The sequence below is a fragment of the Entelurus aequoreus genome, linkage group LG14 (genome assembly GCF_033978785.1).
Source record: "Entelurus aequoreus isolate RoL-2023_Sb linkage group LG14, RoL_Eaeq_v1.1, whole genome shotgun sequence".
Classification (NCBI taxonomy): domain Eukaryota; kingdom Metazoa; phylum Chordata; class Actinopteri; order Syngnathiformes; family Syngnathidae; genus Entelurus; species Entelurus aequoreus.
Genome location: NC_084744.1, coordinates 7,763,119 through 7,789,457, shown reverse-complemented (window position 1 = coordinate 7,789,457; position 26,339 = coordinate 7,763,119). Strand labels below are relative to the sequence as shown.

The 26,339-nt window shown below is 40.2% G+C and overlaps 2 protein-coding genes across 3 annotated transcripts in view; both read left to right on the top strand.

The window, feature by feature from the left end:
• The window catches only part of LOC133665312 (mucin-2-like), a 37,944-nt gene extending 32,403 nt beyond the window's left edge, over window positions 1–5,541 (top strand). The window contains exon 4 of the mRNA XM_062070574.1: window positions 5,417–5,541. Coding sequence (XP_061926558.1) covers window positions 5,417–5,541 — 125 coding nt within the window. The remainder of the gene's footprint in view (window positions 1–5,416) is intronic.
• Window positions 5,542–6,511: 970 nt separating this feature from the next.
• Window positions 6,512–25,072, top strand: LOC133665248 (serine/threonine-protein kinase WNK1-like). Of its 2 annotated transcripts, none has more exons than XM_062070496.1 (3): window positions 6,512–7,113; window positions 17,349–18,564; window positions 24,515–25,072. In XM_062070496.1, exons 2-3 carry the CDS (start codon window positions 17,770–17,772, stop codon window positions 24,773–24,775), a joined length of 1,056 nt encoding a protein of 351 aa, XP_061926480.1. In that variant the 5' UTR covers window positions 6,512–7,113; window positions 17,349–17,769; the 3' UTR covers window positions 24,776–25,072. The 2 variants fall into 2 exon arrangements, with proteins under 2 accessions (XP_061926480.1, XP_061926481.1); XM_062070497.1 differs by having other exon boundaries at window positions 6,514–7,113; window positions 24,469–24,691.
• Window positions 25,073–26,339: the final 1,267 nt, after the last annotated feature.

The following is a 26,339-nucleotide window of genomic DNA, read 5'->3' as shown; positions in this document are numbered from 1 at the left end:
TTCACTTTGCACACGGTACTTTGTGTACAATTTTAAAGCCTACAAATAGAAGAATACTGTGTGTGTGTGTGTGTGTGTGTGTGTGCGCGCGTGTGTATAAAGGAGGTACTGTACTTATACGTGTGTATTTTTTTTTTCTTATTTAGAACATGTATACAAATATGTATACAATATGATACATCATATAATCTACATATTCTCATTTCTTTTTACAATATGTTCGAAAAGGAGCAGGAAGAAACAAAGCTTACTTATCAATTCCTTTTCCAATTCACAGCAATTACTAACAAATTTTTCACCTCCTGTTCTGATCTTGTAATTGTAACACAATGTACACCACTGAATACAACATTTCTCTTAATAGTTAAGCCAGTCATCATTCACATGAGATGAATAATTTTTCATTTTAAAAATAGTTCAAGATGTTCATCAAGATGCTTTGTAAACACTTGTCGTTTGAACAGCCTCTTAAATTGGATCATATTAGTACATTGTTTGACATCTTTACTTAATCCACTCCATAATTTAATTCCACATACTGATATGCTGAAGGTCTTAAGTGTTGCGCATGCATATAAATGTTTTAAATTACATTTTCCTCTAAGGTTATATTTTTCCTCTTTTTTTTTTTAGAAGAATTGTTGTACATACTTGGGTAGCAGGTTATAGTTTGCTTTGGGCATAATTTTTGCAGTAAATCATTGAGTTTCAGTATTTTGGAGTCAATAAATGAAGCGCTTGTATATATTTTTGATATGTATTATTCTGACAGATCTTTTTTGTAACACAGGTTAGTGAATTACGTGTACATTTGTAGTTATTTCCTCATATTTCTGCACAATAACTCAGATATGGTAACACTAGTGAGCAGTAAATAATATGAAGTGACTTTTGGTCCATTTTCTCTTGATAAACATGTTTGCAAGAAGGCTACTTTTTGGTCACTTTTTATGCGTAAAGTAAGGACTTGATTGAACTTACTTTGTGACATAATTTAAATATCCCAAACCAAAATGTCGTCTTCTTGGTTGAATTTGGTGGTTATTTTTACATATTTACCTCCTAAGAACTAGTGTCCTCTGCAGTGCACATTGGTTTTTGCTCTGTTTTTGTCAGATTCACAGATTTTGGGGGGGAAAAAAACATGAACGCAAAACACAAATGTACATTGCAGAGGTCGCTGTCTATCAGAAGGATGTTCATAAAAAGCTTCTAAAATACACTTTTCATGAGCACATATATATACAGACGGGGAGAGCAGAGCAGAGCAGAGGCAACACTTGAACGGGTTTTGTCTTTCATCATTTTTACTTCTGCCTGTTTTTTTTTTGCTTTCGTTTTAACTCCGACTGTGTCTTTTGTCCATGTAGTGTTCCAAAGTGGTGTCACCATGCAACCCTTTCACTGCAGATGGAAATGAGCATTTTGCTATAATCCGACATATTTACACAACATCCTACGTGTTATTGTGTTCATCAATGTGCATTTTAAAGTGAAGTGAAGTGAATTATATTTATATAGCGCTTTTCTCTAGTGACTCAAAGCGCCTTACATAGTGAAACCCAATATCTAAGTTACATTTAAATCAGTGTGTGTAAAGTGTCTTGCCCAAGGACACAACGGCAGTGGCTAGGATGGCGAAAGCGGTAATCGAACCTGGAACCCTCAAGTTGCTGGCACGGCCACTCTACCAAACGAGCTATACCGCCCGGTAAATAAATAAACAAACAAACTAATTCTGGTACAGTACAGATCTTTCAGCCTTGACTATAATAAAGTACATACTTTTGACTTATTTTGTACCGTGTAACGTTATAAAAGTGTTAATTAAGTAATATGTTGTTGTGATCGCGTGGGTTTAATTCTGATACATTACAGATCTTCCAGTCTTGACTATAATAAAGTACATACTTTTGAATAATTTTGTAGCGTGTAATGTTATAAACGTAATAATTAAGTAATATGTTGTTGTGATCATGTGGGTTCTGCATGCTGGATAGTACTTGATCAGAGTCTGGAATGGACTGTAAACTATTTAGCTGTGATATTTTCTTTTTTTACACTTCTGAGTATCATTTGCAAGTATGCATTAATTTTAGTTTGTCCTAGGTGTGTTGTTGTAGTCAGGAAGAAGTCTTTGCCACTAAGTTCAATTTGCCAGTTTTGTATTTTGTTGAGTCCTACAAAGTGTTTATACTTCAAGTATTGTACTTATTACACACCAGCTGTTAGACTATAACGTGCATTTTAGTCGTAGTTTTCATTAACAATTTAGGAGGTGTTGAAATCGCCATGTAAAATAACTAATGCTAATCAGTAGCATGTGTATGGCCTATACAATGTATATTAGCGAACTCATTTGGATTGAAGCATTTATTTTGCATTGGATTGCCACAGAGATGTTATTTAGTATTTCATCTAAGTTATATTAACACATTTTATGTATGTGTGTTTACTTTTACAGTGTTCTGAAGTAAAGACTCTTAAAATGCTCTCCAATGGTGACAAGATGTTATCTGTGTGCAGGGCCGTCGTTAAGGGAGGAAAGGTGATGACAATTCTAAGGGCCCACAGCCCGCTATGGCCCACACAGCCCCCAGTACACTATATGACAAAATTGTTATGTATACACTGAACTGATATATATTAATACGAATTAAAGCAAATTTTAAAAAAGCCATAAATCTTACAACATTCTCATTTTAATAATTTTAATAAGCAAAATTCTTAAAACATGGTTTGGTCCACACTGCGGTTCCATGTTTATAATCTTAAAAGAAGAATGCTTGTATCGCAGTTCTTATAGCAGGCGTTTCAGATGCAGGCCTATATAATACGATTTTTTGCTGATACTATATCGATGTCAGATCGAGATTCGATATCAGTATCAGATCGGGACACCCCTAGAGTTCACATTTGAGGTCAAGTGAAGCAAACTGCTGCGGCGTTCCTTGTAAGTGAACCAAACATGAAAGCAGCCTAAAATAAAGTGAATTCCCTTTCTTTGAGCTGTCAGCCAAATAAATTGAAAGTACAGTAGTAATGTACAGTATTGCTCAATTTCTGTTACACAATTTACCGTTTAAAGCACTATTGTGTGGCAGGAAAACCGCTTTCCTGAAATGAGTAATGAGGACGCTTACAATTGGAAAAGGCCATGTCTGTACTTGATGAGAACTAAACCCACAATGCATTATTTGATGTATTATTTGTTGTTTAACCCAGCTGCCACTTCACTGTGTGTTCTGACGCACATCTCTGGAATATGTGTCACGTTTGTACGCTGATATCTGTCCTTGTCGGAGGGAAAAGTATAAATCTTACATTTTGACAACGTAATTCAAAGTGAGGGTTTGCTCGCTGATGTAAGACATGGCGTGCGTGTCAATGTGCACGGTGGAGCCCTGAGGCCTTGGCGCTTGAAAATGTTGCGTTAATATCGCTCACATGCTCTGCATTTTTGTTAGAGGGTCATGCAGACACATCCCTTGAAATGTAATTTAAGATGCAAACATTGATTATGAAACAAAACTATACTTTATGCATGCATTCATGTGGAATTGTGCTAATGTAACCGTAGTATGTTTTGTAACTCTTTCAAAATAAACTTACATTTCTGTGGGGGGTTTTTAAACTCCAAATCTATTAAATTGAACTATTCAACATGTGTATTAGTCCATCTAAAGCAACTTTATTTCCTTTTTTCACAAGGTTCATAAGACAAGTTAAGTATGACTTATTTGAGTAACAGAAACTAAAAGTAAAAGAGTGAGTTTTTAGCATAGACTTAGCAAATGCATGTAATATTAACACATGGCATTCATGCTAATAGCCTGTTGACACTAAGCACATTACGAAAATTGTATTTTAAGATAAAGTAACATACATATATACATGTGTGCATTTGCACATGTATGCGTATATACATGTGTATATACAAACGTGTATACACTGTATGTATATATATATATATGCTATATATATGAATGTAGCGTATATGGGGAACAGGCCTGAATAAAACCCCAGGGACTTAAGTGTGTATTTAAACTATTATATTTTTTAAGAAATAAAACTGCAAATAGTTAGGATAAGGACTAACACAAATATGTCCATATTTAACATTTCTGAAGGGTTCAAACTCTTTTATTTGACGGAAAAGTATATTTTTAGAAAAAAAAAATGTAACTGTTATTTTTCCAGTGTTCAAGGACACTTATTACGTACAGTGTGTCTATCTTGTGTGCTATTGCGTGCTTAGCTGTAAGTTATAGTCATGATGCAGACACTGACACGTTTGTTGCGGCAGTGGTCCCCAACCTTTTTGTAACTGTGGACCGGTCAACGCTTGAAAATTTGTCCCATAAAGATTTTGGTCATAAAAAAATACAAACATGTGTGCTTACGGACTGTATCCCTGCAGACTGTATTGATTTATATTGATATATAATGTAGGAACCAGAAATATTAATAACAGAAAGAAACAACCCTTTTGTGCGAATGAGTGTAAATGGGGGAGGGAGGTTTTTTGGGTTGGTGCACTAATTGTAAGTGCATCTTGTGTTTTTCATGTTGATTTAATTAAAAAAAAAAATTTAATTTTGTATTTTTTTCTTTTTTTTCTTTTGCGATCCACTGACCGGTACCGGGCCGCAGCCCGGTGGTTGGGGACCACTGTGTTACGGGATACTTTCGAATACGCTTCTGCCTTTGAGACCTTGTACAAGTAATATACAACTATAATTATTTGACTTTTGTTTATATTGACAAATGTGCTGTTTTAGATTGCTGTATGGTTCATTGAAGGACACATTTTATGTATTTATAGCTTGTGTGCTTAGGTGTTGTGTAGCTGCTCGCTTCGAGTAGCCTGTAGCCTACCATGTTTACCTTTAGTAAACAACTTGATCAAAAATAGAATAAAAGACCAACCTTGTGTGCTTATTGGAGGACATCTAGTTGTTAACTGGCTGTCCAGCTCTGCACAAGTCAACACGATGCAGGACTGCTTGTATCAGACATTATATCCAACATTTTTTATAGACATTGAACCAATATTCGATATCAATATTGGAGAGTGGAGACACATCTAGTATTTTATACATATTTGTGTGTGTAACATATGAAATGTAAAACATCTATAATGGTTTATTTATGTGTTAATTTCAGCAGATCCATAGTAGTAACTTGGTTGTGTCTCTTTTTATATTTATTTGAGATTTTATTGAACATTTGTGGCTTTGTTTTGGTACTTCCTTCTTTTTTTCCCCGTCACATTACTGAGCTTTATTTTGAAGGTAAAAGGATGCTACGTTGCTGCACACATGTCTCCAGTCAGTGTGCTTAACCGTCTGATTGAGGCTGTTTGGCTGTGAAGGAGCTGACACACGTCTCCATTTGTGTTTGTACTACCTTGCAGCAACAGGAATAAACCTGAGATGCAAAATCCAAACGGTGTCCCACGTCCTCATCACCGCGCACCAGAACACAACGCGGTGTAGTCGGAGACATGCAGACCGCCCCAGCTACATATGTGCCTCCTAGGTCACAATTACATTTTTTGTAATAAACCCATTGTTTAAGATGTCCTATTAGAGCCTGCCTACATCGAGTGTTGTCATCCTTGCCTGAAATTGCTTTAGAGCTGATCACCCCGTATACCAGGGATGTCAAACGTACGGCCCGAGGGCCGGATCACGCCCGCAAACAGGATTTATCGGGCCTGTGGGATGAGTTTGCTTAATATAAAAATTAACCTGAAAGTTTTGAATGAAAGAAACAGCTGTTCTAAATGTGTCCACTGGATGTCGCAATAGCAATTACTTGTATCTTTGTAGACGATGCTACATATGTACAAAATAAACCACATGATTATAGTACATCAGTCAAGGAAAGTGATCAAACTACATAAATAACATACTGAAATTTGATTTTGGTATGATTTTTTTTATCTTGATAGATTGAAAATGAACACCAATGAGTTGACGGATGAACATTATCACATAATTCATTCAGAATATATAAATAACTACAAATAAAGATAGAATACTATTAACCACAACATGTAAGTGTAAAAAACAACAACAATATTATGATTTGTAGAATTTCAGAATGTGCTTGTTCTATTTTTAAACAAAGAAAACAATCTCAAGTTGTCTTTATTTTTAAGTTATCGTGCCATCTTGGGAGTAGATTTTTCTCCATGTGGCCCCCGATCTAAAATGAGTTTGACACCCCTACTCTATGCTGTACTATTTGTTCCTCTGCAAAATGCATTTCCTGTACTCTATCAACTCATACTGCACATTCTCTATTACACTTACACACACTTGACATTCTTCTGTCGCTGCTTACTAAATGTAAAGTGTTACTCTCAAACCATGTGTGCCCTTCAACCTAAGTGAACACAGCACCTCCTCCCTCATTTACTTCCTTTCACACTGACTGCAGGATGCTGGAAAAGAGTCCGTCTTTCCTCCCTGAATCACATCTTTTCACATTTTCGCTCAGATTATTTGCGTAGAGAAAGTACGAGGCGACAGAAGCCGGAAGTAACGTCACGCGTATTCAACGGTGGTTTATTTTGAAAGTACTTTCACTTCTTTTGTGGGTTAGGCTGGTTAGACTTGACACTTTGCTTGCCTTGTTGAGTCATCGCTGAAAGCAGCTCAGAACCATGCGAGCCTCCGTCCTGGAGCCTGAACACTGAAGCTCTCTGGGGATTTTAACTCCTCTTTCGCTGCACTCACTGCCAAGTCGGACTGAACGGACAGCGGATAAAATAATATTGTTGGGGAGAGAAGCACCAGAGGCTCCGCGGCATCAGCGGGCGAACTTGGCTTCTCTACCCCGTGGGGGGTGTCTGCCTGTCGGCTTGCCGCTGCGTGCAAGTCCCGCTGACCACTTGGTGCTCCAAGCCCCTTTTCGTGTCTTCTGTGGAGGTTCCAAGCTACTATTAAGTCGTGCCGTTGTGGCAAATGTCTTTATCGTCTCTGCGGGCTTTTCGTCAAGCATCTGTGGCCTTAATGTGACATTTGGTCGTGACACCGCGCAGGATCTTCATCAAGTTCGTGGCCCTCCAAACTCCTCCAAGCAGGACGAGAACAGATGTAACAGGTAATAAATACATCGACTTGACTGTTGCATGCAAAGTTAGACCTGCACAAGACCTCATTTTCTATTTCAATAGGAGACTAAATGCTGTCTTTCTGCAGGATTTGAACCATTACTGGACTCAAGACAAGCATCTTTGAGTCTCATGAGATTGTTTTAATTGTTGACAAAGTGCAGGCAAAAATACTTTCTCTAATGTAAAATTAGTGAGTAAGTACTTGTGATGTGCTATAATCTAATCTAATTAATTGATATTATGTTTAAATATGTAATGTTCTATTTTTTTTTTAATTAACAGGGCTGCTAATTGGCTTCTTCCTTCCTGTTAATAATTCACTGAGTCACTTTGACCCTGTGTGAATGTTCCCATGAACAGCAGGGGACCCAAAATAAACATAAACAATGTCATCTAATAGTGACATTTGCACATAAATACAATTTGTTTGCAGGATGAAGCTGGGATTGGTTATGCTGTAGGAAAAGCGGTTACTATTTAGCCTTAAATTGCATGCTTTTGGTTAGAGTGTCCGCCCTGAGATCGGTAGGTTGTGAGTTCAAACCCCGGCTGAGTCATAGCAAAGACTATAAAAATGGGACCCGTTACCTCCCTGCTTGGCACTCAGCATCAAGGGTTGGAATTGGGAGTTAAATCACCAAAAATGATTCCCGGGCGCAGCCACCGCTGCTGCTCACTGCTCCCCTCACCTCCCAGGGGGTGATCAAGGGTGATGGGTCAAATGCAGAGAACAATTTCGCCACACCTAGACAATCATTGGTACTTTAACTTTTTAACTTTATTGACATTGTTAGGATTTACATGGACACACACACCTGCTTCATTACCTATGACAAGTCAGCATCAGCACATATTGTACATATGTGAAGTGAAGTGAAGTGAATTATATTATATAGCGCTTTTCTCTAGTGACTCAAAGCGCTTTACATAGTGAAACCCAATATCTAAGTTACATTTAAACCAGTGTGGGTGGCACTGGGAGCAGGTGGGTAAAGTGTCTTGCCCAAGGACACAACGGCAGTGACTAGGATGGCAGAAGCTGGGATCGAACCTGGAACCCTCAAGTTGCTGGCACGGCCACTCTACCAACCGAGCTATACCGCCCCAATATATATATATATATTGTTTGGATTTACATGACATCACCATGCGCCATTTGGCCTTTCTCGAAGAAAAATGCCCCATGCTTGCGTTGTTTTTGGCTGAACAAACAGTTCAAATCGCGAAAAGAATAAATGTTTCTTCACAGTTCCTCGAGAAGTAATCAAGGAGGGCGGAAGAGTGCATGATTTAATGAAACGACGAGAAGAAAAATGGTACGCACTCCGCTCCAAGGGAGCAGAGTTTGCAGTGATCACTTTTTTAAATGTGTTTTTTTTATATACTATATAATGTTTAGTATTTTCCATTTAAGTATTATCTTGATACTACAAACCCCGTTTCCAAATGAGTTGGGAAATTGTGTTAGATGTAAATATAAACGGAATACAATGATTTGCAAATCATTTTCAACCCATATTCAGTTGAATATGCTACAAAGATAACATATTTGATGTTCAAACTGATAAACATTTTTTTCTTTGCAAATAATCATTAACTTTAGAATTTGATGCCAGCAACACGTGACAAAGAAGTTGGGAAGGGTGGCAATAAATACTGATAAAGTTGAGGAATGCTCATCAAACACTTATTTGGAACATCCCACAGGTGAACAGGCAAATTGGGAACAGGTGGGTGCCATGATTGGGTATAAAAATAGATTCCATGAAATGCTCAGTCATTCACAAACAAGGATGGGGCGAGGGTCACCACTTTGTCAACAAATGCGTGAGCAAATTGTTGAACAGTTTAAGAAAAACCTTTCTCAACCAGCTATTGCAAGGAATTTAGAGATTTCACCATCTATGGTCTGTAATATCATCAAAGGGTTCAGAGAATCTGGAGAAATCACTGCACGTAAGCAGCTAAGCCTGTGACCTTCGATACCTCAGGCTGTACTGCATCAACAAGCGACATCAGTGTGTAAAGGATATCACCACATAGGCTCAGGAACACTTCAGAAACCCACTGTCAGTAACTACAGTTGGTCGCTACATCTGTAAGTGCAAGTTAAAACTCTCCTATGCAAGGCGAAAACCTTTTATCAACAACACCCAGAAACGCAGTCGGCTTCGCTGGGCCTGAGCTCTTCCAAGATGGACTGATACAAAGTGGAAAAGTGTTCTGTGGTCTGACGAGTCCACATTTCAAATTGTTTTTGGAAACTGTGGACGTCGTGTCCTCCGGACCAAAGAGGAAAAGAACCATCCGGATTGTTATAGGCGCAAAGTTGAAAAGCCAGCATCTGTGATGGTATGAGGGTGTATTAGTGCCCAAGACATGGGTAACTTACACATCTGTGAAGGCGCCATTAATGCTGAAAGGTACATACAGGTTTTGGAGCAACATATGTTGCCATCCAAGCAACGTTACCATGGACGCCCCTGCTTATTTCAGCAAGACAATGCCGAGCCACATGTTACACCAACGTGGCTTCATAGTAAAAGAGTGTGGGTACTAGACTGGCCTGCCTGTAGTCCAGACCTGTCTCCCATTGAAAATGTGTGGCGCATTATGAAGCCTAAAATACCACAATGGAGACCCCCGGACTGTTGAACAACTTAAGCTGTACATCAAGCAAGAATGGGAAAGAATTCCACCTGAGAAGCTTCAAAAATGTGTCTCCTCAGTTCCCAAACGTTTACTGAGTGTTGTTAAAAGGAAAGGCCATGTAACAAAGTGGTGAACATGCCCTTTCCCAACTACTTTGGCACGTGTTGCAGCCATGAAATTCTAAGTTAATTATTTGCTAAAAAAAAATAAAAAATTTATGAGTTTGAACATCAAATATCTTGTCTTTGTAGTGCATTCAATTGAATATGGGTCGAAAAGGATTTGCAAATCATTGTATTCCGTTTATATTTACATCTAACACAATTTCCCAACTCATTTGGAAACGGGGTTTGTAGTTGTACAGTATTATCTTAAAACACATTTTTGCTATGAGTGATTCCCTCCGGGTACTCCGGCTTTCTCCCACCTACAAAGACATGCACCTGGTGATAGATTGATTGGCAACACTAAATTGGCCATAGTGTGTGAGTGTGAGTGTGAATGTTGTCTGTCTATCTGTTTTGGCCCTGTGATGAGGTGGTGCCTTGTCCAGGGTGTACCCCGCCTTAGCCCGAATGCAGCTGGGATAGACTCCAGCACCCCCGCAACCCCGAGAGGGACAAGCGGCAGAAAATGGATGTGTCTAAATAAAAGAAAGCAAATGTGAGCAAAACCTAAAAGAGTTAAGCTTTTAAAAGGCAACAATCATAAATGAAGCATTCAGCACATACACAACGTTGAGATCTATAGTTATATTTTTGATAAAGATGGGGAAAAACACATACTCGTAAACAGTGCGTGCAACAACAACAAGGCAACAAACAAGGCTGTAGACACGAAATTAAATCATGAAATGCAACTTTACCCGAGCAAAAATGATGCATGATTTATCAGGGAGAGTCTTTATACCAATTTCCTTGACCCAGCCACACAAAAAAGTCGTAGACCTCCATGCTTTTCCAGGTTTTCATCTGTTTTGTCGTTTAGAATGTTTTCTAGATAGTTTGATCTTTCTGGGAACTCCACTGACGGATAATCCTTGATATCACTTGATAAATCTTTTTTTGATAACGTACAGTGATCTATTCCATTGCATAGTTAGATTTTTTTGCTTGTATCTGCTTTTTGCAGGAAGATCTAGGCCCCTTGTGTACTCAGATAGTTCAGACCCTGGTGGAGATTTGTTACTCCAGTACAGTATTCAAAAAGTGAACTATAAACATTGCTTCCATGTTTCCAGACATGTTTAGAGTTGTTGTACAGCGCTTCTTTCTTTGCCACTTTGACTGACCTCTCCTCTCATGCTAAGCTGCTAACTGGTCAGAGAGGATCCTCACCTTGAGGTTAGCCAGGCTGTGGTGACTTTGGGCTAAATTTGGAAGGGCAGCAATTAAAGGACTTTCCTTCTGCACCTTTACTCATTCACACATAAAGACAATCTGACTTTTGTTGTCCCAAGTTTCCCTCTTTTGTTAAAAAACACTGTCATTTTTCTTATATTATTGTCTTATTAGATTATTTTATGAGATTGTTTGTGGTCTGATGTGTGTCAAGACTGAATTTATCCCAATAATTGGTTCCAAAACATGTCAGGGGCAACAATCGTAAATATTGAACACTTTTAAAATGTACCAAAACGCTTCACATCTGTGAGGAAAGCCGACATCTCCTGAGTCATTGCTGCATGAATTGTGACGTATTGCAGAAAGTAGCTAATGAAAAGCGTTGGGAATCACTCACTACTCACTTGATCATTATACATTTTGTCTTTTGTGTATTGTCAAAAATAGTCCTAAAATTATCATAATTCCCTCCTCTCTTATGTCATATTCTATGTTCTGGTGGTTGCCTAAGATTGTGAATCTTAGGGCACCCCTTTGATTCGATCTGATTTTGATTCCTGGGGTGATGATTCTTTTCAGAATCAATTCTCTATTCAAACCGATTCTTACAATGTATTATTTGGTATAATAACTCACTTTTTCGAAACAGGTTAAAAAAGGTCCTTCTTGAGATGACCTAAAAATGTTTTTAAATATTGATTTTCATTAAAAAAAAAAAAATAAATAATAATATATATATATATATATATATATATATATATATATATATATATATATATATATATATATATATATATATATATATATATATATATATATATATATATATATATATATATATATATCATCATCGGCAGCTCAGTCTCGAGAGACCATACTGATGCGCGTCTGGAGTCTTGTCATGTTGTTTGGCATCGTCTGCTATGGCTGCGCAGTCCGATCTGTGAGTGACAGTCTTTATTGCAGTTTGTGCAAATGAATAAGGTGGCCTGGGTTTGAGGGGTTGCTGCAGTGCACTTCCTGCGTCTCCTCTTCTCTGCTGCAAGCCGATCTCTTGCCACCTCAGCTTCTGCACTGCCCTTGTGGACAGTCTGACGCCAAGCATTTCTGTCCATGGCCTGTACCTCCCAGCTGTCAGGAGAGATGTTGCATGCTTTCATGTCTCTTTTGCAGACGTCCTTGAAGCGTAGTAGGGGGCGACCAGCTCGTCTGGTGCCAATGGTCAGTTGTCCATACATGATGTCCTTAGGTAGTCTTCCATCCTCCATCCGTCGGACATGGCCGAGCCAGCGGAGACGGCGTTGACTCAGCAGGGAGTACATGCTGGGGATCTTGGCGCGCTGCAGGATGTTGGTGTATGGGATGTGGTCCTGCCAGCTGATGTTGAGGATGCGCCTGAGGCACCGCATGTGGAAGGTGTTGAGCCGACGTTCTTGCTTCATATAGGTGGTCCAGGATTCACTTCCATAGAGAAGGGTGCTGAGAACGCAGGCCTGATATACACGGATCTTGGTGTGTTCTGACAGCGCTCCGTTCTCCCACACTCTCTTGGTCAGTCTAGCCATGATGGTATTTGCCTTTCCGAGACGCCTGTCCAGTTCGATGTCCAGTGAGAGGTTGTTGCTGATTGTTGATCCCAAGTAGGTGAACTCGTCCACAGTGTCCAGTCTGATGTTATCAACTGTGATGGAGGGGGCAGTACTGATGTCTTGTGCACTGATGTTGGTCTTCTTCAGGCTTATTGTGAGCCCAAACTGCTTACAAGCATCGGCAAAGCGGTCAGCCAAACTCTGAAGGGCATCCTCTGTGTGAGTCATGAGGGCTGCATCATCAGCAAACAACATCTCCCTGATGAGAACTGTCCTGACCTTGGTCTTAGAACGCAGTCGCGCCAGGTTAAACAATCTCCCATCAGACCGGGTGTGCAGGTATACACCATCAGTGGAGGAGTCGAAGGCGTAAGACAGGAGCAGGGAAAAGAAAATCCCGAAAAGGGTTGGTGCAAGTACACAGCCCTGCTTGACACCACTGTTGATACAGAATGGTTCTGAGGATGATCCGTCATACAGGACTGTGCCCTTCATGTTGACATGGAAGGAGGTCACCATGCTGCCGAGCTTTGGGGGGCAGCCAATCTTCTCAAGGAGCTGGAATAGGCCTTCCCTGCTGACCAGATCGAAGGCCTTGGTGAGGTCTATAAACATCATGTAGAGTGGCTGGCCTTGCTCTCTACTCTTTTCCTGGAGCTGTCGAAGGGAAAAGATCATGTCAGTTGTCGACCTGCCTGCTCTGAAGCCACATTGGGATTCTGGATAGACACGATCCGCGAGTCTCTGCAGCCTGTTGAGGAGGATGCGTGCATACACTTTGCCGACAATGCTGAGAAGGGAGATCCCTCTGTAGTTGTTGCAGTCACTGCGGTCACCTTTGTTTTTATACAGTGTCACAATGGTGGCGTCACGCATGTCTTGTGGGACTGCACCTTCCTCCCAGCACATGCAGAGCAACTCATACAGAGGCTGAAGCAGGGCAGGTTTCCCGTGCTTGATGGCTTCAGGTGGGATGTTATCGCTACCTGGTGCTTTGTCGTTTGGGAGGGCATCAATGGCTTTGCTGAGCTCTTCCATAGTGGGCACTTCATCTAGCTCCTCCATGATGGGCAGATCCTTCGTACCACTAAGGGCAGCATTGGAAACTGATGTTTCACGGGAGTACAGTTCTGAGTAGTGTTCCACCCATCTGGTCATCTGTTCCTCCCGGTTAGTGATCTTCTCCCCTGACAGAGATTTCAGGGGGGCAATTCCTTTTACTGCAGGGCCAAGGGCCTTTTTGATGCCGTTGTACATGCCGCGTGTGTTTCCGGACTCGGCACAGCTCTGTATTTCCTTACACAGTTGTTGCCAATATTCATTGGCACACTGTCTAGCAACACGCTGGGTGGTGTTCCGAGCCCTTCTGAGTGCTGTGAGTGTCTGTTCATTTGGGCATTCCTTGTGTGCTAAGAAGGCTGCACGTTTAGCCTCTATTTCTGGTTTCATCCTTGGAAGGTGGGCTTTGAACCAATCCTGGCAGGGATGTTCTTTCTTGCCAAACGAGGACATGGCCGTGTTGTAAATTTTGTCCCTCATGGCATTCCACTTTCCTGTGGCGTCATGATCTGGCAGGTCCTGTAGGGCTTCATCCAGGTTGGTTACATATGCGTCCACCTTAAGGGGATCTGACATGTGTACTGTGTTGATCCGGGGGCGGCCTTTTGGTTTGGAGTGATGTAGCTTGCGTGGCTGGAGACGCACTTTGCTGCACACAAGGGCATGGTCAGTGTCACAGTCTGCACTATGGTAGCTTCTGGTGATGAGGACATTGTTTAAGGCAGAGCGCCTGGTGATGGCAAGGTCGAGTTGGTGCCAGCGTTGGGACCGCGGATGCCTCCACGACACTCTGTGTGATGGTTTACACTCGAAGAAGGTGTTTGTAATGCAGAGGTCATGGTAGGAGCACAGTTCCAGCAGCCTTTGACCATTCTCATTTACCTTCCCTGTGCCATGACGTCCAAGGCAGGAGGGCCATGACTTGTGATCTGCACCTACTCTGGCATTGAAGTCGCCAAGGAGGAATAAGGGCTCATCTTTTGGGAGGCCCTTTATCAGTTCATCAAGCTGCCCATAGAACTGGTCTTTTGTGTCTTCCGATGAGGTGAGAGTGGGAGCGTACACACTGAGGATGTTGACATGACCAGCAGCAGTGGCGAGGCGGATGGACAAAAGGCGCTCGGTGCCACCTGAGGGAGGCTCCACTGCAGCCAGGAGGGTGTTTTTGATGGCAAAGCCAACACCATGCTGGCGGGGCTCTTCGGGTTCTCTGCCCTTCCAGAAGAAGGTGTAGTTCTCCTCTCTGAGGGAGCCGCTGGAAGGGAGCCGGGTTTCTTGGAGGGCAGCTATGCTGACGTTGAGTCTGGTGAGCTCTCTGTCAATGATGGCTGTCTTTCTGGTGTCTTCCACCACTCTGAGGTCATCTGAGATGCCTGTGCGCATAGTGCGCACGTTCCAGCTACCAAATAGAAGAGCTGGAGTCTTCTTTTTAATTTTCTTATTGTTTGGTGCAAAGATTTACCGTCTGCTCATCGTGCCTTTACAGTACACTAAGCTCCAGGCACCCACTGAAGCAGGCAAACGTTGGCGGGCCGACACCCTACTGACCGGGGGCTGCCCGGTTTGAGGCGGGCAGTAGTCGTCCACTGGGACACTATGATCCCTCCCACCGTCGAAGCTGACCCGTGGCGCCCCATACTTACGCCAATCAGATGGGACTTATAACCCGTAAACTGCCAGCTTCCGTGTTGTGTCCTCACTCTTGCGAGCGAGGCTGGAGTGACCTCTCCAGTTTTTGTGACCTCCATGGCGCAAGCCTGGGCATAAGGTATGGGGACTTTGGGTTGCCCAGTCGTCAGAATCCCCCTCTTGGCTTGGCTGACGGGATCCAAAGGAATGCGGAGCATGACGTTTGGCACCAGCTTTGCTGCAGGAGTTGCCGGAAGGGTGTTGTCTTGCGAGCACCTATCCGCCTTCGGGGCTCCACTCCGGATTTGTAAGGTTTACTCCTTTACACTTGGCCGTTGAGTCCTATGTGGTCTTCCTCCGCCCTAGCCGTTGGCTGACTGGTGCAGCTCCTCCGCCTAGTGGTGCAGTGTACACACCACCCCCTCACGTGGTTTGGTCTGCCAGCTGAGGCAGTGTACCGGGGTGTGGCGCTTGGAGCCAGCACGTGAGAGATTTAGGGGATGGATGAGAACCGGTGAAGCGTGGCCTCCCTACGAGTAGGGAGCAGCTGCCAATCAACAAGGGTGCTATCTCTACCCACCCCCCTACTATATATATATATATACACTACCGTTCAAAAGTTTGGGGTCACCCAAACAATTTTGTGGAATAGCCTTCATTTCTAAGAACAAGAATAGACTGTCGAGTTTCAGATGAAAGTTCTCTTTTTCTGGCCATTTTGAGCGTTTAATTGACCCCACAAATGTGATGCTCCAGAAACTCAATCTGCTCAAAGGAAGGTCAGTTTTGTAGCTTCTGTAACGAGCTAAACTGTTTTCAGATGTGTGAACAAGATTGCACAAGGGTTTTCTAATCATCAATTAGCCTTCTGAGCCAATGAGCAAACACATTGTACCATTAAAACACTGGGGTGATAGTTGCTGGAAATGGGCCTCTTTATACCTATGTAGATTTTGCACCAAAAACCAGACATTTGCAGCTAGAATAGTCATTTACCACATTAGCAATGTATAGAGTGTATTTCTTTAAAGTTAAGACTAGTTTAAAGTTATCTTCATTGAAAAGTACAGTGCTTTTCCTTCAAAAATAAGGACATTTCAATGTGACCCCAAACTTTTGAACGGTAGTATATATATATATATATATATATATATATATATATATATATATATGTATTTTTATTTTTTTTTAAAATATATATATATATATTTCTTTAAATCCATATTTTAAATTATGAATTGTATTAGAGTCAGGACAAATAAGAATCGCGATTTGGATCTGAATTTATTTTTTTTGGGCACCCTTAGTGGTTGCCATGATTTTTTATTTTCCTATTTATTAGATCATGTTTGTTCACGCGATATTTTGTGGTTGAAGAACTAGAGTCATACTCTGTGATGGGACATAATGATTGTGTTGGTATTAGCGTAACACAACACACACATATTGATTGAAACTACTCAATTCCTGATTTGTTTTATCTTAGTGTGTGTGTGTCTGTAGCGATAAAACATCTCTTCAGATTTAAAAAATCTTTATGCCTTTAAACCTAACCGGATACATTTTTTGAAGGTATCGTGCATAAGTAATTGATACAAGCTGAAGTTTCCACCGTAAAACTGAGTTTAAGCGGTTGTTTTGATGCTGTGATTGTCTGCCTTTACTAGCAGTTAGCGTGATAATGATGTAGCCTTTGAGCTAACTCTCACCCAAGTTCTGACTGTGTCTTGGCGTTCCCCTGAGGAATCATCAAAAAGACTGAAGCATTGTTGCCACTGCTCAACAAACATTTCCTTCTGTTTCATTGTTCCACCTTCTTCCTCTTTTCCACATGTTTTCTTACCGGTATGCTCGCCAAAGTAGTCGTCCTTATTGATCACTGGCTTAGGAGACCAAAAGCTTGAGAGCAACAAGAAGTTACTGAGTGACGCTTTTCTTTTCTGTTTCCAGTGACCAGGAAAGACCAGGACCAAGCTGGGCCGGGTTAGGCCAGGCTAGGCCCACCTTCCCTGAGCAGGTTCTCAAAGAGTTCCTCCTAGTAGGTTAGTCTGGAAACATCCTTGGTCTGTCCATGTCTTCAATGCACTTCCCTGGATGTTGGCAGCAGGATGGATTTGGATGTTGATCTCACAGTTTCCTATTCCTTTCGTTGCCTTCTGACCTTTCCCTCCCTGCTCTTCAAAAGAAAGCCCCTTGCGCTCTCCTGGGGCTTCCCTAAACCCAGTATAGGGTCCTACAGGAACTGTAGCTTGTCTTTCTACTAACTCTTATGGTGCTTTGAGAATGCTCCATTGCTGTTCCACCTTGGTTGATTTTATTGGAGGCTGAGGAGAAGTTACATTTAGCAAACCTTTGTGGTCTGGGAGGAAGAATGTCGGAAAGCAATAGCAAAGCAGTGAAATTCATTGCCCCGGCCCCTCTGTCGCTGACCCCTCAGACCCCCCACAAGAATGTGAACTGCTCTGCAAGTTCAGACTCGCATGTAGTGGACAAGCTGGAGGGACACCCGGAGGTCCAACGACGGCGTCACACGATGGACAGAGACTCCAAGACGGCCGAGCACCGCTTCTTCCGCCGGAGTGTCATCTGCGACTCCAATGCCACCGCCCTGGACCTGCCCAGCAAGGCAGCGGTGACGCTCACCTCGCTGCCAGACTGCAGGGGACCCCCCGTCAGCTATTTGGTTTCTCGCACTGCGGAGCGAGACGTCCAAGAGGCAGTGGAAGGCCCCTCTTTGCAAAGCTTGCAGCCCGGGGCACCTCTAGAGGGGCAACGCCAAAATGTCGGCGTGGGTCACGTTGGACACGCTGATGGCGTGGTAAAGGAGCCGCCTTCGGCCGTAGTGGATGTCAAACAAACGGGAGACCGGCAGCGCGACTCCCTGCAGGAGATGGCCAAAGACGAAAAAGTGCACGAGTGCAGCATCAGCAGTCCCACGGAGGAGAAGGAGCGAGAGACGGAGCTGGCCAAAGCACGCGCTGAGCAGAGGGAGGCCGAGAAGCGAGTGCAGGAGGACATCGAGGAGGCCGAGACGAAGGCCGTCGGGACGTCACCGGATGGACGCTTCTTGAAATTCGACATTGAGATCGGGAGAGGGTCCTTCAAGACGGTGTACAAGGGGCTCGACACAGAGACAACGGTGGAGGTGGCGTGGTGCGAGCTGCAGGTATGTCACCTACATTTATTGTCTGCTTTATTCTTCTCAATTCAATCATGCGATGTTCTAATGGAACAAACTGCATCAGTATTCCTAAGATTCTTTCTTTGTTGCACCTTTTGGAAGAAATTACTAACGAAAACCGAGGTAGCACATAACTTGCCATACTTCACTGGTATGGCAAGTTATGTGCTACGTGATAGCATTAATGAAATTACGCTTCCTACCCGCACAAATGCTGGTTTTGACTTTTTAAGACCAAAGACTTCCACACTGGAGAGTGTCTCCTCATTTAAATAGGTCTTAAAGGTACCTTGTTCACCTGTGGTTTTCGGAGGTAAAGATAAAACGTTATGGATTGCACTCATTCTGTGACCTGTATGACCAATAATGCCGTGCCCTGACCCACCTCTTCCAATAGTGCCAAAGGAGGGGAAGTAATGTAACGACCCACAAGTAATAAACCAAATGTGAGTTCACCTAAGCTCAAGTAAGATTAGTACTGAAATTATGCAAATTGTACTCTAATTGTTGGAAAAAAACAGTACATTTCTAACAAGTTGGCATCTTTCATTACCTTTTTATGGTGCCCACGAGCTAGTTTGCCGCTGCTGTGCAATTTAGTGATGATTTTGACTTGATTGCCGAGTGGAAAACAAAGCATTGAGCAAAGTGTCTGCAGACTGAAACAGGACACAACAGGATGCTCTTGCTGCGTTGTTGTGTGCTGCTGCAACGTTGTGCAGACATCGAGTCATTTCCTGGATGCATCTCTGGAAGAGAGCGTGCTCAGTGAGTATCCCATGTACAGTATGGTCACATGACCATGACATTCATGGCGACCGGCTGTTGTGCTTAGGCTTTTAAGAGCAGGAAGAAAACATGTGGTTGTTCTTTCAAAGTCCTGCCAAAGAACCAAGCAGATACATCCTCTCTGATTGCAGATGACTTCATTCAATGCACACTTTGTCACTTACGTCAAAACGTCAGCAAGGAGTCGTAAACTTGAAACTGACTCATAAATTGAATGCTGATTCCAAAAGAAAGTCATTGCTTCAATGCTGGTTCTTCTTACGTCATAGCATAACATAATATAGCATGTATGTGATTAAAAACTAAATTAAGAGGGCTGGTCCTGATACAAATTTTTCACTTCCGATACGATACCAGTATTGGAACCTTGAGTATTGACTGATACCAATTGGGATCAGATACGATATCAGCAAGAATCATACATACTTTTATTATTTTGCAGTGTAAAATGTTAGAAAAGGTTTGATCGAGTGAAATCAGCATATTTATTATGTCATGAGTTTAGCATTGGGAATATAACATCAGCCTATTCAGTATGTCATGAGTTTAGCATTGGGAATATAACATCAGCATATTTATTATGTCATGAGTTTAGCATTGGGAATATAACATCAGCATATTTATTATGTCATGAGTTTAGCATTGGGAATACAACATCAGCATATTTATTATGTCATGAGTATATTTATTATATTATGAGCATATCAATTATTCTATTACTGTGCACTGGCAATATAACATCAACCCATAATGGCTGAGACAACTGAAAATCATCCGTCAGGATCTGAATATATAGATTACAAATTGCATGACTTTGAATGTCAAGTTGACCCAGATAAACATCTGTTCAACTCAATTAATTCCTTGTGTGATTACTATACAGAGGAACAGCTTAATGATAGTGTTAGTCTAGACAATAACTTTTCTCTAATACACTTCAACTGTAGAAGCGCATATGCAAATTTTAATAAAATCAAAGAGTATCTGAGTAACTTGAAAAGTAAATTCAAAATAATAGCTCTGACAGAAACATGGATAGATGAGGAGAGAGGTATCGACTTCTCCATCGATAATTATGAGCTGCATCACAGTAATAGAATAAATAAAAGGGGAGGGGGCGTGGCCCTGCTTGTCCACCGTGACTTGAAATGCAAAGCAGTAGAACGTATGACGATGGTTATTGATGATTTGCTTGAATGTATAACTGTGGAGATTGAGATGGAAAGGAAGAGAAATGTCATCGTTACGTGTGTATATAGGGCACCGAGGTCCAGAGTAGATGAATTTAATGATAAACTTGAAGAAATACTGTGCCATCTAAATGAAAAGAAAACATATGTCATGTGTGGGGATCTAAATATTGATTTGCTGAGCGCTCCTAGAAATACATCAACAAGCGAATATCTAGAGATACTGTATAGTAAAGGATTATATCCGTTGATCACCAAACCAAGTCGAATAACAACAACGTGCGCCACACTGATTGATCATATCTTTATAAATGTTGTAGAAAAAAACAAAATCAAGAGTGGATTGGTAGTTAATGATATCAGCGACCATCTACCTGTATTTTTTACTTATGAGTGCCAAATCAATGAGGGGGACTGTCAAGTCAACAGGGAGAGAGAAGAAACAGCCCACAAATATGTAAGGAAAAGATTAAGAACCGAAGCGACAATTGACATGTTTAGAAGCGACCTTCTTGAAAGGGATTGGATGGAGGTATATGTAGGAGAGGTAAATGATGCATATGAAGCTTTTTTAAATATATATTTATCACTGTATGAAAAACATTGCCCAAATATGCTATATAAACAAAAGGACAATTACAGTGAAACTCCTTGGATCACAAGGGGACTACAGAATGCATGTAAAAAGAAAAATAGACTTTACAAGGTATTTTTAAAATCTAGGACAAATGCAGCAGAAATTAAATATAAGGTTTATAAAAACAGGTTGACAACAATAATGAGACAAGCCAAAAAAGACTATTATAGTAACTTGTTAGAAAAAAATAAAGCCAATATCAAAGGAACATGGAACATATTGAAAAAGGTGATGGGAAGCACACCGGGACCTATCAGCCCGCCAAACCACTTTGTAAAAGAAGAAAAGATAATAAAAAATATGGACGAAGTGGCAAATGAGTTTAACTCATTTTTTGTAAACGTAGGTCCAAAACTAGCAGAAAATATAGAAAAACATGATGATGGGTCATTTCAGAATGGGTTGGGAGGTGGAGGCAGAGTACTTAAGTCAATGTTTTTGGGAGAAGTCAGTGAAAATGAAACCATAACAATTGTAAATAAATTAAAGAACAAAACATCAACAGACGATGATGGGTTAGATATGATAATTGTAAAAAAGACAATTGACTGCATCATTGAGCCTCTCTGCTATATCTTCAATCTTTCTTTCAATACAGGGACCTTCCCAGATAGAATGAAGGTAGCAAAGGTTATTCCACTCTTTAAAGATGGGGATAAGCACATGTTTACTAATTACAGACCGGTATCACTTCTGTCCCAATTCTCTAAGGTGCTTGAAAAAATATTTGTACAAAAATTAGACCATCTTATTGAAAAAAACAAGTTGTTGAGCGAGAGCCAGTATGGATTTCGTTCAAACAGATCTACTGCCTCTGCTGTGATGAACATAATTGAGGACATAACAACAGCCACCGATAGTAAGAAATACACAGTAGGGGTGTTTATAGACCTTAAGAAAGCGTTTGACACAATCGATCACTCTATCCTTTTATCCAAATTACATTCATACGGGGTGAGAGGAATAGTTTTAGATTGGTTAAATAGCTACTTGAATAACAGACAACAATATGTACAATATGCTGCTAATACATCTGAAAATATGAGTATTAAGTGTGGAATTCCACAAGGGTCTGTTCTGGGACCGAAACTATTTATTTTATACATAAATGATATCTGTGATGTGTCAAAATTACTCAATTTTGTATTATTTGCTGACGATACCAACTTTTACAGCTCTGGACATGACTTAAATGAATTACTAAAGAGTATGGAACAGGAAATGGTCAAACTCAAAAAATGGTTTGACATTAACAAATTATCATTGAATTTGAAAAAAACTAAGTTCATGATTTTTAGTAAGAGAAAAAAGCCTGAAAATATTGTACTGTCAATAGCTGGAACAAGCATTGAAAAAGTCTCTGAGATTAGATTTTTGGGAGTGATTTTAGATGATAATATTAGTTGGAAATCGCATATCTCACATGTTAGAAAAAAGATGGCTAAAAGTATATTTATATTAAATAAGGTAAAAGATGTATTAGATTATAAAGCAATGCGTACACTGTATTGTGCACTTGTACTGCCTTATATCAATTATTGTGTGGAAATATGGGGTAGTACATATAAGAGTAACACAAAGCCACTGTACCTCCTTCAGAAGAGAGCGATCAGAATCATACACAAAACAGGTTATAGAGAGCACACAAATGGATTATTTATTAGCTCAGGACTTTACAAATTTTATGAACTAGTTGAGCAGCAGACATTATTGGTTATGTTCAGGGCTAGTAGTCAAGAGCTACCAACAAATCTACAAAAAAATTTCACTTTAATAGAAAAAGAAGGAAGAAGGAAAGGGCACTTTAAGCATCAGCTTGCACGAACAACATCAAAACAAATGTGTACATCAGTGGTGGGAGTAAAACTCTGGAACTCTCTCCATAATGAAATAAAGCAATGTAAAAACACATTTCAATTAAAAAAAGTCTTTAAAAACAGAACTATGATGTTATATGAGCACTGACAAAAGGGACGCAAAGGGAAAAATAAGGGGAAAAAAATAAAAATTAAAAATAAAAATAATAATAAACACACAAAAAAAACAACGCTTACATTATCCTACATGACTGTAGGTATTGTATAGTCTAGCTTTCCTTTCATTTTTTTTTTTTTATCGACATGCACTATGGATCCTTGGTTGAATGATCACATTGTTCTTAGCTTTGTTTGGTTTGAATGATACCTTGTTATGATAGCCTTGTTCTATTCAGTTTTGTTTGGTTTGAATGATTACCTTATTCTTTTTCAGTTTGTTTGGTTTGGATGATTGCCTTGTTCTTTTTCAGTTTGTTTGGTTTGAGTGATTGCCTTATTTTTTCAGTTTTTGTTTTGTTTATTTATTTTTTGTTCAACTTATCTTGCCTGTTTATTCTTTTTATTGATTGTTTGTTCTATTAATTTCTATGAGTGTGTGCAGTCTCCATTGTTCATTAAACAGATTGCAAAAGATTCACCAACACATATGTCCAGAATACTGTGGAATTTTGCGATGAAAACAGAGCTGTTTGTATTGAGATACAATGTGTCCGAATACTTCCGTTTCAACCATTGACGTCACGCGCAAACGTCATCATACATAGACGTTTTCAACCGGAAGTTCTCCGGGAAATTTAAAATTACACTTTATAAATTAACCCGGCCGTATTGGCATGTGTTGCAATGTTAAGATTTCATCATTGATATATAAACTATCAGACTGCGTGGTCGGTAGTAGTGGGTTTCAGTAGGCCTTTAAGTTAAGGTCATGATGCAGTAAGTTAAATGATGCAGACATGTTTGTTGGTGGATACGTTCTAAAATGTTTCTGCCTTGGAGACTGTGTATGTGTTAGTAATATGCAACTATAATTGTTTAATACTTGTTTATATAGACAAATTTGCTGTTTTAGATTGCAATATTGTTCAATTATTATTACATTTGTGTAGCTTGTATGCTATTGTGTACTTAGTTGTGTAGCTGCTCGCTCCATGTTTTCCTTTTGTAAATGACTGGACTAAAATAGAAGAAAAGACCAACTTTGTGTGCTTATTGGAGGACATTTAGGTGTTAACTAGTTGTCCAGCTTTGCACAAGTAAACACGCTGCAGGACTGCTTATATAACTTTACGTGCAAGCACATATCCATACTTGTTTCCATATCAGATTGGAACACTCCTAAATGCAATATTAGAAAGGTCTACTCGTGCATCTTTAGTATAATGCAGAATGTTTTGTCACCCGGACAAACAAAAAATTCATCAAGTGAGCTTCTTCTCTTTGCTCTTGTAAACAGGCTGTTTTTGTCCTCCCTCTTTTGCGTTCATTCATCGCATCACAAGATGCACCTCAAGGCTGCAGCAGTCCCAGTGGCTAAAATCAGCTTTGCACCTTGGAAACACCGCTTTGTTTATCAGAAAACAAGCAGTCAGCTCCCCAACACGATCAACAATGAGGTGCCGTGTCAAGCAGGTGTTTATTGGGCGCAAGTCAGTTTGATTTTGAAGGGGATTCTCTTGCAGGACATATTTAATATATTCTGGCTTAACACTGCATTGAAACATGATGTATGGGAAGTGTTATGTAAGGATGTCCTGTGGTGATGAGGCACACTGTAAGCATGCAGAGACATGTTGCTTCCTACAGATTCTTTTCTGCAATCCTTCGTGGCGTCTGTGCCTGTGTCTATTGCGTGCGTGTGTGTGTGTGTGTGCGTGCGTGCTGGAGTACAGTTACATGCATGTTTATTCAGTGTGTGGGCAACTGGAGATGTGTGGGAGTCTACTATCTATAATATATATCTATAATCTCTATCTAATCTTTATTTGCACAGGACATGGTTGAGTTTCAATATTATGCAAAAGTGACTTTTTAAAAGCAGTCTTTATGTGCCTTTTTATGAGAACCAAACTTCAGATAAATGTATAATCTTCATTACTTGTTTGCAATACTTTTTATAGAATAGGCACTTTGAAAGTTCGCTACACATCTTAAAAAATAGCCTGGAACTCTGCCAGGTGTCTTTTCAGTGGGTGATAGTCATTTTATTATTTGTGTATTATTGTTATTTTTTATTTTTTTAATCGTGCATGTGACAACTGAAAGTATTTTATGTGCAGTATGTGATTGATTTTAACTTATTATGATTGTTTTTTATGATGATTGTATTTTCTGATTTAAATTAGAATTATTTTTAATTATTTTAATTTTCTGTAAAGCACTTTGAATTGCCTTGCGTACGAATTGTGCTCTATAAACAAAATTGCCGTGCTTTGCATTTTCTAGCATTGTATGTGTGTGTGTGTGTGAGAGAGTGCGTGAGTGTGTGTGTGTCACTGGAGGCTCAACATGACACACAGCAATTAAGAGCAAGGGAGGAGCAGACATGCTAATCGCTAAGCAAGCCACTAAACTATCTTAAAACAACAGAAGTACCCAGTAAAATTTAAGAAGTGTACATGGCAGCATAAAGTAAGCATTTATTAACATGGAATTAACAAGTAGACTAATGAGAAGCAGAGGATAATATAACTTCACGGTCACGGTCAGTACACAACATGTAAGAGGAGGGCCGATCCTTCCATAAATAGGCGGTGTTGATATCAAAGATAGAATAAGTATATGATCGATAGTAGAGTGATTAGATTAATATTTTTATTGCACAAAATATTTTTGTTGTTTTGTCAATGTTTACAGTTTTAAGGAATATGTTTCTGGACACAGAAGGACTGAGGGCAAAGGGCCAATGATTTAAAAGAGTAGTAGATAGTAGTTTTTACTTTTGTTTAGTTATTCTGTACTAAAGTTTGTTTTGATCAAACAAATATACATAATAAAAGAGAATAAGGAACTAATCATATTTAAACTGTCAGCATTAAGGCTTGTTTTTTTTTGTTACAAAAGTTGCAAATTACAGACACAAATAGCCCTGTTATACAAAACACCAATGTCCATTACAGAGGACGCTGGTTCTCAAGAGTTTATAGAACTTTTTTCATGACAAAAAGTAGGCAAGAGTCTAGCTACTGTGTGAAGGAGCGCTTCTAAATTAGGATTGTAGCGCCACACTCCACCGACTGCTTTTCTAACGCCCAAGATAATCCAAAAATGGATGAGGAAGGCGGGCATAACTCGCTCATGCCACCCTGAGGAAGATTGCTTCGCAGA

Bases quoted from the DNA above. Each gene is read 5' to 3' on its own strand.
- LOC133665248 (XM_062070496.1), top strand. From the start codon at position 17,770: ATGTCGGAAAGCAATAGCAAAGCAGTGAAATTCATTGCCCCGGCCCCT. The intron at 18,565-24,514 runs GTATGTCACCTA...TCGCATCACAAG, and splicing joins TGGCGTGGTGCGAGCTGCAG to ATGCACCTCAAGGCTGCAGC.